We start from the raw sequence: 15,705 nt of genomic DNA, 5'->3' as shown, positions 1-15,705 counted from the left end.
TTTGTGAGACTTGTTGACTGTTTGCCACCAGACAAGAGCAAGGAAGCTCATGAAACCTTCAGTTGAGCATTCAACCACTCCCTACCACCTATGTGTGCAACTCTGTCCTGACTCCCCATGGCCTGGGGTGGGGCTGGAGTAGATAGCCCAAGGAAGACTAGGGNAGGGAACACAATTTAAAGGGAGTCATCATGGAAGTGGAAATTTTGGAAACTCAGTTGTGTCGCGTGATGTTTTTCTGGAAGCCGTCTTGTGAGAGAATGTTTGGCTGAAGCGATCACCACCATGCCCGGCTAGGAGTAGCCATTCTAATATCAAATAAAATTGACTTTCAACCAAAAGTTATCAAAAAAGATAAGGAAGGACACTTCATAATCATCAAAGAAAAAAAAATCTACCAACAATGGAGGACTGTTCCTCTTTCTCCACATCCTTGCCAGCATCTGCTGTCACCTGAGTTTTTTGATCTCAGCCATTCTAACTAGTGTGAGGTGGAATCTCAGGGTTGTTTTGATTTGCATTTCACTGATGACTAAGGATGTTGGACATTTCTTTAGGTGCTTCTCAGCCATTTGGTATTCCTCAGTTGAGAATTCTCTTTTTAGCTTATTTCCCCATTTTTTAATAATGTTATTTGGTTCTCTGGAGTCTAACTACTTGAGTTATTTGTATATATTGAATATTAGCCCTCTATCAGATATAGGATTGGTAAAGATCTTTTCCCAATCTGTAGGTTGCCAGAGGGGTAGACTGGAAGTGTTCTCAACACAGAAATGGTAAGCATATTGGGTGACGTTTGTGTTAATTATCTCAAATTAGTCTTTCCACAATGTTCACATATTTTAATATTCTACACTTTAAAGGATAAAAATACATATTCAATAATCTTTAAAAATACATTTTAAAAGGAAAATTATTTCAGGGAAGTAGATGCAGCCTCAGTACACTACACAAAGCATATGATATTGAAAGCAATAATTTTGCTGAATTATGGTTCTAGACTCAAAACAGGCATAAGCATGTCAGCATCAATACATCAACCTGACCACAGAACAGAAGCCCCAAGATGTACTTACAAGATGTACAACAAGAAAGAATTTTCAGCTCATATTTTTTTAGTGAATACTGCCTTCCCTCCCTCTAGAGTGGCAGGTCATCTGTAGTATATTTTCAGCATGCATGTCTATACTTGATCTTCTTCACCTCAGAAACTACTAGTACATATCTTAGCATAGATATTTATCTTCAAAGAGTCCGTGAAAAATGGAGAGTTATTCTATATAGAGTAGTCAGCCAGAGGCACATCTCAAGGAGATGAAAACACTAATCCTATGACAGCCCTAGTCTCTAATAGAATGAGTTATTCTCTAGAGCTGAAGACATTTAATTTACATCTACTTCAGAATTTGTCCAGCTACGAACTAGAGCAACAAGTATGCTTTTGCATGCCAGGAGGCCGAGGTATGGGAGTCATAATGTCAAGAGCAGCTATGTTATTATATAGTATGGCCTATCAAAAACATAGTACATTAGTTAGTTAACTGAAGAACTGGAGAGGACTGCTAAAGGTGACAGCAATGAAAAGTATCAGCTCGTGAGCTCACTGAGCATGGTGGCAGCATATAGTCACCCCTGTAAGTACCACAGCTGTACAATAACTCAGACCACAAGAACAACCAAAGACCTAGCTAATATACTGTTACCAAGGAAAATTAAGATATATTGTTTAAAAATATATAATACATTCCTAAAATACTTGAAAATATACACCTAAATTACTTAAACACAAATGTATAATGCCCTAATGCAATAAAAAAGGCCAAAAATTTCCATTACAATTGTGTGTGTGCATATATATATATATATATATATATATATATATATATCCCTTAAAAGCATCATGATCTGCAAACTCACACACTAAACCCTATGAACTTAGAAGACAGTTGGGACAGACTACTATATACAGGCTAACAACAGAGCACTGATAAAAAATTATGAGACACTACCATTGCTAAGGCTCTACAGTATTTGCACCTATTACCAACTCAGGGGCATCCCTCTAAAGGACATTCATTCCCAAAAGAGCCATGCAAGGAAACTAGAAACCTGGCTCATTACATTACTGTCTTAGTCAGTGTTCTACTGCTGTGAAAAGACAACATGACCTTGGGCAACTTTTATAAAGGAAATCATTTGATTGGGGCTTGCTTACAGTTTCAGAGGTTTAATCCATTATCATCATGGTGGGAGCATGGCGACACACATGGCACAGGAGCAGTTGCTGAGAATTTTACATCCTGATCTATAGGCAGAGAGAGAAATGGGGCCTGGCATAGCCTTTTGAAACCTCAAAGCCCACCCCAAGTGCCATGTTTCCTCCAACAAAGCCACAGCTACTCCAAGGCCACATCTCTTATTCCTTCTCAAATACTGCCATTCCCTGATGACTAAAGCATGAGCCTATGTGGGCCATTTTTTTATTCAAACCACCACAATCACTAGGAAGCCTTCTTATACCACTGCTGGGAATACGGAAGGCTTTGTGATGTTTTTCAGCATTAGTAGGGATACAGTAAAAAGTCACTTAAAACACCACAAAAAATGACGCTCAAGAGAAAGAGCCACAATGGAGACATGGACCAACATTAAACACGTAACAGCTATGGAAACAAATACAACTCAAAACAATGTTCTACTCCTTCACATGTCATCTCACCTCAAACCTTAAAGTGAATCAAGAGTAAATGCAGGAGATATGCAAAACCCAGAGGCGTGTAAAAGGTCACACACTGGTAATGCTGTGGATTGATCTAACACTTGAATTATGTTAATTGTTTAAGAATCTGCATGTAAGATGCTGTGGGTCCCTGCCCCCAGTTGGTTTTAATTGGTAAATAAAGTTGCTGGTGGCTGATGGCTGGTCAAGGAGACAGAAGCAGAACTTTAGGATTTGCGGGCAAGGGGACCAAGGAAGGAAGAAGGAGTTAGAACTGCCATGCCAGGAAAAGAGTAAGGACCAGGCCTGAGAGCTGCAAAAGAGAGAACATAGCAATCATGTAAGAGCCTGAAAAGATTGCCCTCACCCCAGCTGGGTCTAGGCACCAAAGATGGAATATGGATTTTAGTACATAATGACTTAGGAGTATTGGAGGGGGGCATTAGCCATGTGGAGGCCTGAGAGCGGCCCAGCCATCAAGCTATTTAGGGCACACTAAAATAGAAAGCAGAGTGTCTGTCTTTCATTCAGGAATCCAGAGCACTGGGGTGGGTAGCAAGGAACTCGATCTACAGCTTCCACCCCTGGGTCAATTAGAGAAGAGATTAATTGGTAACTGTAACAACCAGTCCCTTCCCATGCTTGTTAAAGAATTCAGTCCAAAAGCCAGGCCTAACGTCAGTGGAAGAGAAGAAACTAAATTGGAAATGAGATGGACATTCTGATTTAGAATATATTTTAATGTTCCTCAAAATAGAATTGTTAGTAACCGAAAGTAAAGAGCCATCAGTTGTACCTGATCTTTTAATTTTGGAACAGGTTCAAAAAGAAAGTAATTAAATTATTTCTTGATTATATGCTAGTCTAATCCATTCAATGTGTTGTTAGCCCCTCCCCATCCACACAGGCTAGGAACCCTCTCATCAAAACCTGAGTGAGGGTCTAGTGTTCTAAAGAGCAGTTAAGCAGAGTGCACTGAACGGATGAGCCCTGGAGAGGTCATGGGAATCAAATCTACTGCAGAGGCCAGCAAGCACCATTGCCTCACTCATACTCAGCCTGAGGAGACCCAACACACGTCACGAATGCCTTTCCAGCTATGCATGGTGTAAACTAGAAAACAAACAGTAACCCTCAAGAGAAAATATAGTCACATTTTCTGACACAGCAAATATGCCCAAAGATTCTCAACAAGGGAAATATTTTAATATATTTCATATATTATCAATTATTTAAGTTGATGAGTTGTCACTTAATTACCCTAAGACAGACACAGACTTCGTTACCTTTTGAAAGGCAAAGAGTTCTTCAGAACCACCTCTACCTCCGCACTATCAGCTCTGGCAAGATCTGCCACAGTGAGAAAGCCAGAGGCATACAGGAACCTGGCTCTCTGGGCGTTGAGTAAGGACACCCGGATCAGGTCACACAGCTCTCTCTGGATGCCAAATGTAAGACGCTTCTGAAACTGGGAAAGTAGTAGTTCCATGTTGTGCCAGCCCAGACGGTTAGAAAAGACCGTAATCATTCCTGGAATGGTCAAAGAATATTTCTTGAATTAAAAATTGCTTTTAGACTAATTCTCCATTCATGTATATATAAAAATACATAAATATATATTCTATGTGTGTAAGTACTTATGTGTGTATACGTGTGTGTGTGTGTGTGTGTGTGTGTGTGTGTGTGTGTCTGTCTGTCTGTCTGTCTGTCTGTGTGCATTTGGTTTGGTTTTGATCTTTCTGCAGAAAGTAAGGTTTAACAGAGCCAAGGGATAAGTTAATGGGAGAACAAACAAATATTAAAAACCCTAGTTATGTGCACAAAGAATAAAGCAAGCACAATTAGAGGCAAGAGACTGAGATCAGGCTCCTTCCTCTCCCCACTTCAGTTTTTGAGACAGGGCCTCTCACTAAACTTTGGGCTCACCAACTGCCTGGACTAATTACCTAGAGAGCGCCTAGGATCTCTGCCTTCCAGCACTGCGACTACAGATCTGCATTGCTGTGCCCAGCTTTGTATGAGGGTGCTGGAGAATCTGAACTCTGGACCTCTTGGTGGTGTAAGAAGCCCTCTCTCAAGGCCCAGCTCACTCATTCCTATGAACAGCATTTGGATGCTGAGGCACATACCACTCCTAAACAACAACCCATTCTAATCCACTCTCTCTCTCTCTCTCTCTCTCTTTCTTTTCTTTTCTTTTCTTTTTCTGCTATTTTTTTCTTCTTTTAACTATAACAAAACAGATGAAGGACTCTTTCCTGGACAAATGATTTAAAACCTCAAATGCTAAAAGAACTAAAGAGCGACATTATAGTTACTATTTTCTTGATCTTAGCCAAAAGTTCTTAAAAAAAAAAAAAAAAAAGGCTATCATAGCCCCACCCTCTGGAAATAAAGAAATCATGAGAGCTAAGTACCACCCTTGAAAGAAGTCACTGCTCCATAAGAACACTGCCTCCAGATGCAATTTAGATCTCTGATGCCAGTCACTTGAGTACTGAGTGTTTCCCTTCATTGTACCCTCTGCCCACATTTACTCAGCATCCCTCACATGCACACACATTCACAAAGAAGCCTCTTACACATAAAGACACAAACCCTTTAGTATCTCAGTGTTTCCTTCCTAAGGGCTAATAACTAGTAAAATCAGACCCAGGATCTACCTGTTTGCACAACCTAAGAGTGCTTCTTAAGGCATGATATTTAGATTGGTCAGGTCAAGAGTCCACAAATCTGTCTTCATCTATAGCTTCTTTCTCAAAATCTATTAATCAGTACTAAGAAGAAAGGGATTCATTGAGGACTTTGTTTCTTCATGTCAAAGGAGAAGAGGGGAAGCCAGGGAAAAGATATACAATTAGCAGGTTGCTAAGAAACAGACAGGAAATAAATAAGAGTGAGACACAGCCTGATGACGGCTCTCTACAGACTGTACTGTATCCGGAGGCAACAGCAGGACACCTGATGATGACACTAGGGACTCTAAGAGTACAGATATTTTAGAGAGGCTTAAATAAATGGAAGGGTTGGTTTTATGTTTTGTTTTGGTTTTTTGTTTGTTAGTTTGTTTTTTAAAGTAATCTTAAGCCAAGCATGGTGGTATACACCTTTAATTCTACTACTTAGGAGGCAGGTAGATCACTGTATTTGAGGACAGTCTGGTCTACATTAGAAGCTCCGGGCCAGCCAGGGATACACAGTGAGACCCTACTCAATAAAAAAATCTTAACAGCTTAAACCATAGAATCTTAGATAACCATGAAGCACTTTGTCTGACTAACCTGCATAGACAGCAGCTGACTGTTGCAAAGACTGAATCTGTCCACGATTACATCCATACTTCTGATTAATTTCCTTTAAGGGAATTTCACTGATTAAATCCAGTAACACAAGACTTGTGAAAAACCTAAAAATAAATGATCAAAAGTTATGTAAGAGATCATTTATAGTTATGATGAAAGTATAACATACACTGTAAACCACCTACAGACCAAAACAGCAACAGAGGATCCATGACCCTCTGGGAGGATAGCAAACAGAAAGAGGGTTGGGAGACAAGACTCAGACCATGGGCACACAGTACATTTTACATACCTTAGCCATAGCTAAGAACTAACTCCAAAATCATAAAAAAGTCCCACATTTTAATGTTAGTAACCGACTTCAAGAAATTACTTGGGTTAAGAAATGGGATGGTGCATAGTTCAGAAGATTTGATACAAGGATACACGATGAATAGAATTTCAGTCAAATGGCAGTATCTAATTATAAAATCCAGATTTGATTTGAAACACAAAATTGGCACAAATAATCCAAGCACAGAGATCCTTATAAGTTTGTATTTGACTATGATGTAAATCATACACTATATTTGAAAATATACTGCATTTGAAAGCTTAACATGCTATAGTCTCCCCATGCAAATCTTTTAGCACTTTCCGCTGATAAAAGATTACTTCTAAAGGTGCTACAAAGTACAATTCCAGATAAAACCACCATAAATGGAAGTTCTGACTCAAAAAGGAAAGTGATTAAATATTTGACCTTGAAGGCCTGTAGGCATAATGACTGCTAAATTACAAGTTACAAGAAAATTAAAGCCAGGCAGTGGTGGCACATGCCTTTAATCCCAGCACTTGGGAGGCAGAGGCAGGTCGATTTCTGAGTTCAAGGCCAGCCTGGTCTACAAAGTGAGTTCCAGGACAGCCAGGGCTACACAAAGAAACCCTGTCTCGGAAAAAAAAAAAAAAAAAGGAAAGAAAGAAAGTAAGAAAAAGAAAAAAAGAAAAATTAAAATGTCAGTAAATTAAATAAATCAGAAAATTTATAAATTTTACCATAGTCAGTCAAATGTTTATATTGCTGAAAACCAGAGTGAGTCAATAAACTGGATATGGACATAATGCCCGACCCCGATGCTTACCTTTTATGGATGGCCATTTGTCGATGCTGTCTCTCAGTTCTGGTTACTACTTTTCCTTTCACACATCGAGCCAAGAACCCTTCCTCCACTCCAACCAGCTCTGCCACCCTTTTCATAGAAGTTGGTAATTTTTCCCATAAACAAAAAAACCGGTACCAATCAATACTAATCCAATCTTCAAACACAGGTGTAACCTAGAAAGAAGCAGCTTCATTTTAGTTTGCCAGTGAGCTGTGAGGAGCTCAGGAGTAAAACACTTACCTGGCATGTACAAGGCCATGGGTTCAAGCCTTAGCACCGGACAAAACAAGCAAACCCATTATACTACATAAGAAACAAAATTATAAATATAAGCTTCATAGTAAAGACAAAGCCCCAGGCTGCAGCAGACATCTGTGGTAATATTGCATTTAAAAGAAACCATTTATTCAAAAATAACTCATAGATAGAACAAAGGCAGACAGAGAAAAGAAGAAAGCCAGAGGGGCAGGGGAAGGGAAAACTGGTTGTTTACCACACAAACTGATTTCATGAAATTCAATTTAATCAGACATTTCAACCTAAGTAGGTCTGACTCAAGGTATTATCTTAACTGTTTCATGTAATTCCAAGAAAGAATCAGTAAAATGGGAAGACAAGATGGGCAGGCGGTCCAGGATCCAAGGAGGAAGTTCTAAGACAAACAGGAAAGGGCCAAGTGTCCTAAGCAGGGGCTGGGGGGGAAGCCAAGAAACACCTTTAAAATGTCCAGATGTTACAACATGAAGACTTCAAAACAAAACGATTATAAAATGCAGACAAAAGGATAAAAACAAACAAACAAACAACTATGCTTAGAAGCATCAGGATACAAAGTTTGAGACCAACCTGATAAGTTTCAGGCCGACTGAGTGAACCTAGGAAGTTTGAGGCTAGCCTGGACTTCAGAAAAAAAGACATTTAGGAAGAAAAGAAGGAACTTTTTTCCAGCCACAGAGCTTAGGAGCAAATAAGAAAAGAGAAAAGGGGGGGGGGGNGGGGAATGAAGAAAGCATTGCACCAACTGAACAAGAAAAGGATATGCGTAAAGAGAACATTACTGTGTTGAAGTCAAAAGCTGAACTCCAACAGCCTAGATCTGGAGCTCACACTCATGGCTGCCTCATAATACATGGAACATTGCTCAGGCCACGGCAGACAGCTGGTAAGACCTGCTCAAGATCCTTCCCAGTCACATCAGGAGGCCCACAACCCTGAGCCGGTTACTATCCATGTATCACAAGTTTGTAAAGGGAAAGAAAAGACCCTGTCTTCACATCTGCCCTCTCTACTCAGTGCATCTTATTAAAGCACTTCCTGGCAAGTCCCCATTCTAATGAAAATTCAATGTTAATCTCTCCTTTCATTTGCTCATCAAAGTGTATGAATCTGCTTTTCAATGACAAACATTTCTGGTTAGGTTCTTGTTGAAGAATTTGATACTAAATTTGTATCAAAACATTTATTATAATTATAGAGGATGATCTAATATAAGAAACTTTCTATGATGAATACTGTTGACTTCACAGAGTCTAGAGTCACACAGGGGACAATGCCCATGAAGCGTTATCTAAATTAGACAAACTGAGTTAGGAAGACCAACCTGAAGTATAGATGGAACCACCCCATGGGCTGGAGTCCTGCACAGAATAAAAGAAGGGAGCTGAGCATTTCTCTCTCTCTACCTCCTAACTATGTGAGCTGGTAAATAGTTTTTACCCTCACATACTAGTCGTGTATTTAAATGCTGGGCCATAGGGAGTGGCACTATTAGGAGGTGTGGTCATGTTGGAGTAGGTGTGGCCTTGTTGGAGGAAGTGTCACTGTGGGGCAGGCTTTGAGGTCTCAGAAGCTCAAGCCAGCTCACTTCCTGCTGCTTACAGATCAAGATGTAGAACTCTCAGCTCCTTCTCCAGCACTATGCCTGCCTGCATGCTGCCATGCTTCCTATCATGACGATAATGGACTGAACCTCTGAAACTGTAAGCCAGACCCAATTATATGTCTGGGGTTTCTTTGTTTGTTCAAGAGTTGCTGTGGTCATGTTATCTCTTCACAGCACTAGAACACTGACTAAGACACCAATAAAACCTTAACAAAGACACTATGGATGCAATGGGAACTGGCGCCTCAACCTTTCTTCCATCCATACCTTCCCTATCATGATGAACTACACCCTCAACTGTGAGACCAGATAAACTCTTCCTTCAAGGGACTGTGTCGCAGTGACCAGAAAAGTAATGAAGGCACTTTAAAAATTCCTCCTGCAAACCTGGTGTAACATACTCATATCTCAATATTCACTAACAAGAGGCAAGAGGATCAAGCATTCCAGGATAGTGTTGGCTACCCAGTGAGGTTCTATCAATAGATAAGTGAATAGTATTGTCTTTAAATAGAACTTACCAGGTAAACAATATGAAGATCATTCTCTAAAACAAAGCCTTTCATTGCTCTTTGGAGGTCAGCAAAAATATCAAGGGTATCAGTTGGAGAAAGTGAAGAAGAAAGAGTAGCTGATCCAAGATGTGTTGGGTGATACACCTTTCCTGGAGGAGGGAATACAGGATCGAAGGTTAAAAAAGCAAACACTGCCCTTCTCTACTACACATTAACCCTCTCAGCTCTGTCAATCAATATGCAGAATCTCATCCTACATGCAGAAATTTATGAGTAAAATGTAAAAAGTGAATATGATATAAACAGTGAGCATTTCTGCATAAGAGCTGTGTTTACCTCCTGTGCCATCACCGGGCTCTGCCACCTGGATGAACTCATTTTCTAACAGCCATGTCACACAGGCATCAATCGCTCCAAGCTGAACATCATCTTGATTTCTCTGAATCCCTTGCTTCCCTTCCTTTACAGCAGCAGCCAAGAACGTGCAGGCGGCATAAGTCTGCATATCTTGTGACGTACTTGCCACCCCTCCAACGATTATCTGAGAGAAAATGTTTGAAAAGTTCTGTAATTTTTATAAGATGTGTAGAGTCCCAGGACACCAAGTAAACAAAAGTGCCTTTATCCTCTTAAAATATCACCAGTCTTTGTATAGAGATGCTTTATTTTGTCATTACACATGACAAATATAGATGACAACTGTACAAAGTGACATTTTCCTTGAGAGTAGATATCATATTTTCTTATAAACAAAAAAAGAATGCTCCTGAACTTTGGGAACTAGTTATATATAAAAAGGAGGCAGTCATGACTCACACCTGTGAGTATAATACTTTGCTCCTTCCTCTAAAACACACGAACGTGTGGAAATGCTACTCTTGACTACATCCCATTCAGAAGGATGGGAAGGGCAGAAACACATGAGCTAGTATTTAGTGTGTCACCTTGACTGGCCTTAGCCTTGTGAAGCTCAGGCATCAGTCTCCAGTATGCTAGGATAAGGAGCATGCACCACAGGTCCAGCCCTACTATAAACTTTTTATTTTTTATTTTTTTAAATATACACCATGATTTGATTTTAATGTCCACACGTATTATCTTAGTAGAACAAGGGTTCATTTTGTCATCTTTCCTTTAAACTCAAAATGAAATGAAGTATATATAAAAAGTAAAAAGATGAGCCACAGTTACAGCTCAGTAGAGGGATACACACACAGTGCACACAAGGCTGAGTTCAATTCTCTACACTACAAAAAAAAGTTCAAGAGAGCCTCATGTCATTTGGTTGTTTAATCATTTTGAAATAGATTAATATGCTCTATATTCAAATCCAAAAATAACCAGATATTCATATACATAGTACATAGGCATATGTGTATATACATAAATGTATGTGTATGTATATATATGTATGTATATATACATATATTTGTATACATGTATGTGTACATGTATTAGAATGTATTTATCAACTTATATAACAGAGCCCAATAGCAGAGCCTAAAGAACTATGTATATATGTATATATGTATGTTTAAATATATGTAAGAAACAGATTCATACTTGAGAAGGCTATAAAACATAACGATCTTGTTCTTAAAGAAAACTCACCTCACATTTTTGACATGCTCAATTTTTGATAGGTATAAAAGAGTAAATTATGATTTCTTGAACTCCTACCTCCAGAATAGCTCGTATCATGCTAGCAGTGACTTCTCCCTGTCTCTGCAGACAGCTGTGCACAGGCTCCAGAGATCCTTGAAGCAGAGCAATGCCCTTGGATTTCTCAGAGTTCTTACAAACTAGGATACTTTCACCTACAACCAAAAACATATCTCCTCAATGCTAAGCCATGTCCATAAGGCACTATTAACCAGAAGTCTGACTCACTGAGTGGAGACAGGAGATGCTAGAGGTTGCTATGAGTGCAGAATTGCTACCATAGCTGTGGTTTTGAACTCTGGATAGGCAATCAGAATGTTACCAGAAGCCATACTGCTGTTTTGGCTTTTAGATTATTTTCAGTTCTATAACTGAAGGTGTTAAAGACTAATAGGAAAAAGAAATATAATTTCTATTTGGTCTAGATGTTTTAATTTTGATGTGTATGAAGGTTTCATAGGAAAGGAGTGAGGCCTGCCAAAGCTGTTAGGTGTAGGGTCTTATAGTTATTGTTAATAAAGACCAATAAAGTGTGGAGAAATGCTAAGACAAAGCAAATGCTGTTTTGTTGATGTATTTCTGTTGTTTGGCAGCAGTTTGTAAGGAGGAGCATCCTTAGGGAAGCTAATGAAAGAGAAGTTATTTCAGTGAGGTAAGTTTACATAAACATCTCAGTGCTGGCCTCTGTCTATAGTGATCCTTGTGACTTATAGAGGAGACAGCAAAAGAAATACGTTTTCAAGGGACATCTGTGCCGTGTTTTTATGGAGGTAGAAGACAAAAAGTTCTATTTATTTTAGTTGCTTCTCTGGCCTAGTCCCTTACTCTATAGTTATTCTTGACTTAACAGGAAATCTCCATATATAAGATACTATTTTTGTCTTTCTGTGTCTGGAATACTTAACTCAAGATTTTTAGAGTTTCATTCATTTACCTGTGAATTTCATGACTTCACTCTTTGTAATGGCTGAGTAATACTCCACTGTGTAATGCATCACCATTTCTTTCTCCGTTCATCTGTTGAGGGGCATCTTGGCTGTCTCTAATTTATGGCTACTATGAGTGGAGCAGCAATAAACAGAGTTAAGCAAGTGTCTCTGTGGTAGGATGAAGCATCCTTTGGGTATATGCCCAGCAGTTACATGGCTGGATCTTGATGCAGATTAATTCCCAGCTTTCTGAGAAACTGCCATCATGATTTCCATGATGACTGAACAAGTTTGCATTATAAATTGATGTGTGTTCTCCTTATTCCACATTCCCACTAGCATGAACTATCATTTGTTTTATTAATCTTAGCTATTTTGATGGGTATAAGATAAAATCTTAAAATTGTTTTGATTTCCATTTCCCAGATGGCTAAGAATGTTGAACACTTCAAGTGTTTCTCAGCCATTTGAGAATTCTGTTTAAATCTGTATCTCAACTTTTAAATAGTTTGTTTACTTGCTATCTGGTTTGTATGGTTGGTTTTGAGTTCTTTATATATTTGAATATAAGCTCTCTACCAAATGTGTAGTGGGTTAAAAAATCTTCTCATTCTGTGGGCTGCTGATTTTTTGTCCAAGCGACTATGTATTTTGCCATGCAAAAGTTTCGTGTGATCTCATTAATTGCTGATTGTATTGCCTGTCCTAACAGTGTTCTGTTCAGAAAGTCTTTTTCTGTGCCAATGATTAAGGTTGTTCCTAACTTTCTCTTTTATTGGGTTCAATGTATCTGCCCTTATCCTGGAGTATTTGATCCATTTGAGGTGAGTTTTGTGCTGGGTGGTAAGTATGGATATATATGGATTCTCCTACATGCGGCTATCTAATATGACCAGCACCATTTGTTGAAGGCTCTCTTTTTTTTCCAATAGGTATCTCTGACTTATCAAAAATAAGATATCCATAGGTAGATTTGTAGATTTATGTGTGGGTTTTCAATTTCACTATATTGATCAATACATCTGTTTTTGTGATAATACCATGCCATTTTTAGTATTATGGCTGTGTAGTACAGTATGAGATTAGGGATGGTGATACCTCCAGCAGTCTTATGATTCTCTGAATTCTCCTGGTGTCAGTAGCTATATACCTCATTTCATTTTTAATTTTGTTGATTTGTATATTCCCTCTCCACCTTTCAGTAAATGTAGGTAAGGGTTTGTCAATCTAACTAATTTTCACAAAGATCCAACTTGTTATTTCATTGATTCTTTTTGTTTTGTTTGCTTCTCTTTTGCTGATTTTAGCCATGTATTTGATTATTTCTTGCTATCTACAATTTCTGGGTCTGATTTTTTTTATTCTAGAGCTTTCAGTTGTGCTGCTAAATTACTTGTATGAGGCATCTCAAGTTTTTGTGTTTTGTTTGTTTGTTTGTTTGTTTTTTATGTAGGCACTTAGCTTTCCTCTTAGAACACCTTCTTTGTGTTCTGTAAGTTTGGGTATGTTGTGTATTCATTTTCACTCAATTCTAAAAAGAGTTAACTTCTATCTTGACTCATTTTTCTGTCAGTACGGAGCTGTTCATTTTCCATGAGTTTGTAAAGTTTCTGTTGTTTCTGTTGTTATATCCAGCTTTAATCTGTGATGGCTGAATAGAATGTAGGGAGCTTTTTCAGTTTTCTTGAATATGTTAAGACTTGCTTTGTGTTCAAGTATGAGGTCAATTTTGGAGAAAGTTCTATGGAGCCAAGAAGACATATTGTTTTGTATTTGGGTGAAATGTCCTATAAATATCTCTTAATTCCATTTGCTTTATGACATCAGTTAGTTCCAGTATTTCCCTGATTAGTTTCTCTCTGGATCTATTGGTGAGAGTGTAATACTGAACTCTCCCACTATCAGTGTGTGAGGGTCAGTATGTGATTTAAGATAAAGTAGTATTTTTTATTTATTTTTTTACACTCCAGATTTTATGCCCCTGACCATTCTCAGACTTCCACATTCCATACCCCATACCTCCTCCCCATGCCCCTGTCTCCTCATGGATGTCCCCACCCCAGCTACCCCACGCCCACCTCACCTGCCCTCTAAACTCCCTGGGGCCTCCAGTCTCTTGAGGATTAGGTTCATCATCTCTGATTGAACACAGACCTGGCAGTTCTCTGCTGTATATGTGTTGAGGGCCTCATATCAGCTGGTATATGCTGTCTGTTTGGTGGTCCAGTGTTTGAGAGATCTCAGGGGTCCAGATTGAGACTGCTCGTTCTCCTACAGGGTCAGCCCCCACCTCAGCTTCTTTCAGCCTTTCCCTAATTCAACCACAGGGGTCAGCAGCTTCTGTCTGCTGGTTGGGTGCAAATATCTGCATCTGACTCATTCAGCTGTTTGTTGGGTCTTTCGGAAGGCAGTCATGATAGATCCCTTTTTGTAAGCGCTCCATAGCCTCAGTAATAATGTCAGGCCTTGAGACCTCCCCTTAAGCTGGATCCCACTTTGGGCCTGTTGCTGAACCTTCTTTTCCTCAGGTTCTTCTCCATTTCCATACCTGTAGTTCTTTCAGACAAGAACAATTTGGGGTGAGAGTTTTAACTGTGGGATGGCAACTCCTGCTCTCATTTGATGTCCTGTCTTCCTGCTGGAGGTGGGCTCTATAAGTCCCCTTTCCCTACTGTCTGGCATTTCATGTAAAGTCCCTTCCTTTGATCCTGAGAGTCTCTCACCTCCCAGGTCTCTGATGCATTCTGGAGGGTTCCCCCAACCTCCTACCTCCTGAGGGTACCTGTTTCAAGTCTTTCTGATGGCCCTCAGAGCTTCAATCTTTTTCCTTCACCCAATACCAGATCAGGTTCCCCTCTTCCCATCCCCAACCCCTGTTCGACTTTCCCTCCAAGGTCCCTCCCTCCCGACTTGTGATCACTTTCTTCTCCCTCCCAAGCAGGACTAAAGCATCCTTACTTGAGTCCTTCAGCTTGTTGACCTTTCTCAGTTCTGTGTACTATATCTTAGGTAATATGTATTTGGGGGAGGGGAGCTAGCATCCACTTATTAGTGAGTACATACCACGCATGGCCTTTTGGGTCTGAGTTACCTCACTCTGGATGATATTTTCTAGTTCCACCTATTTGCCTGCAAAACTCAGGATATCCTCGTTCTTAAGAACTAAGTCCATTGTGTAGTATTCCATTGTGTAAATGAACCACATTTTCTGTTTCCATTCTTCTGTCATGGGACATCTGGGTTGTTTCCACCTTCTGGCTATCACAAATAAGGCCACCACGAATGTAGGAGTGTTCCTTTTTCTTCGCATCCTCGCCAATATGTGTTGTCACCTGAGGTTTTGACCTTAACCATTCTGATTGATGTAAGGTGGAATCTCAGGGTCATTTTGGTTTGTAATTCTCTGATCACTAAGGACTTTGAACATTTCTTTAGGTGCTTCTCAGCCATCTGAGATTCCTCTGTTGTGAATTCTCAACAGGCTATTTGTTTATATGCCTCTATGGAAAAATGTGGTTTTTGCCACGTGAGGTTTGCCCTTGTGGTTGTACACT

General features: G+C 39.5%; 1 protein-coding gene across 2 annotated transcripts in view; it reads right to left on the bottom strand.

The window, feature by feature from the left end:
* Positions 1-15,705, bottom strand: part of Polq (DNA polymerase theta) — an 88,023-nt gene that overhangs the window by 48,028 nt on the left and 24,290 nt on the right. For both annotated transcript variants that reach the window (XM_021209138.1, XM_021209139.1), the window contains 6 exons: positions 11,241-11,377; positions 9,897-10,101; positions 9,567-9,709; positions 7,143-7,336; positions 6,001-6,125; positions 4,006-4,249 (listed from right to left, as the gene is read on the bottom strand). In XM_021209138.1, coding sequence (XP_021064797.1) covers positions 4,006-4,249; positions 6,001-6,125; positions 7,143-7,336; positions 9,567-9,709; positions 9,897-10,101; positions 11,241-11,377 — 1,048 coding nt within the window. The remainder of the gene's footprint in view (positions 1-4,005; positions 4,250-6,000; positions 6,126-7,142; positions 7,337-9,566; positions 9,710-9,896; positions 10,102-11,240; positions 11,378-15,705) is intronic.

The sequence above is a fragment of the Mus pahari genome, chromosome 12 (assembly GCF_900095145.1).
Source record: "Mus pahari chromosome 12, PAHARI_EIJ_v1.1, whole genome shotgun sequence".
Classification (NCBI taxonomy): Eukaryota; Metazoa; Chordata; class Mammalia; order Rodentia; family Muridae; genus Mus; species Mus pahari.
Note: the sequence above shows the minus strand (reverse complement) of the source record. Positions and strands in the feature narration are given on the sequence as shown.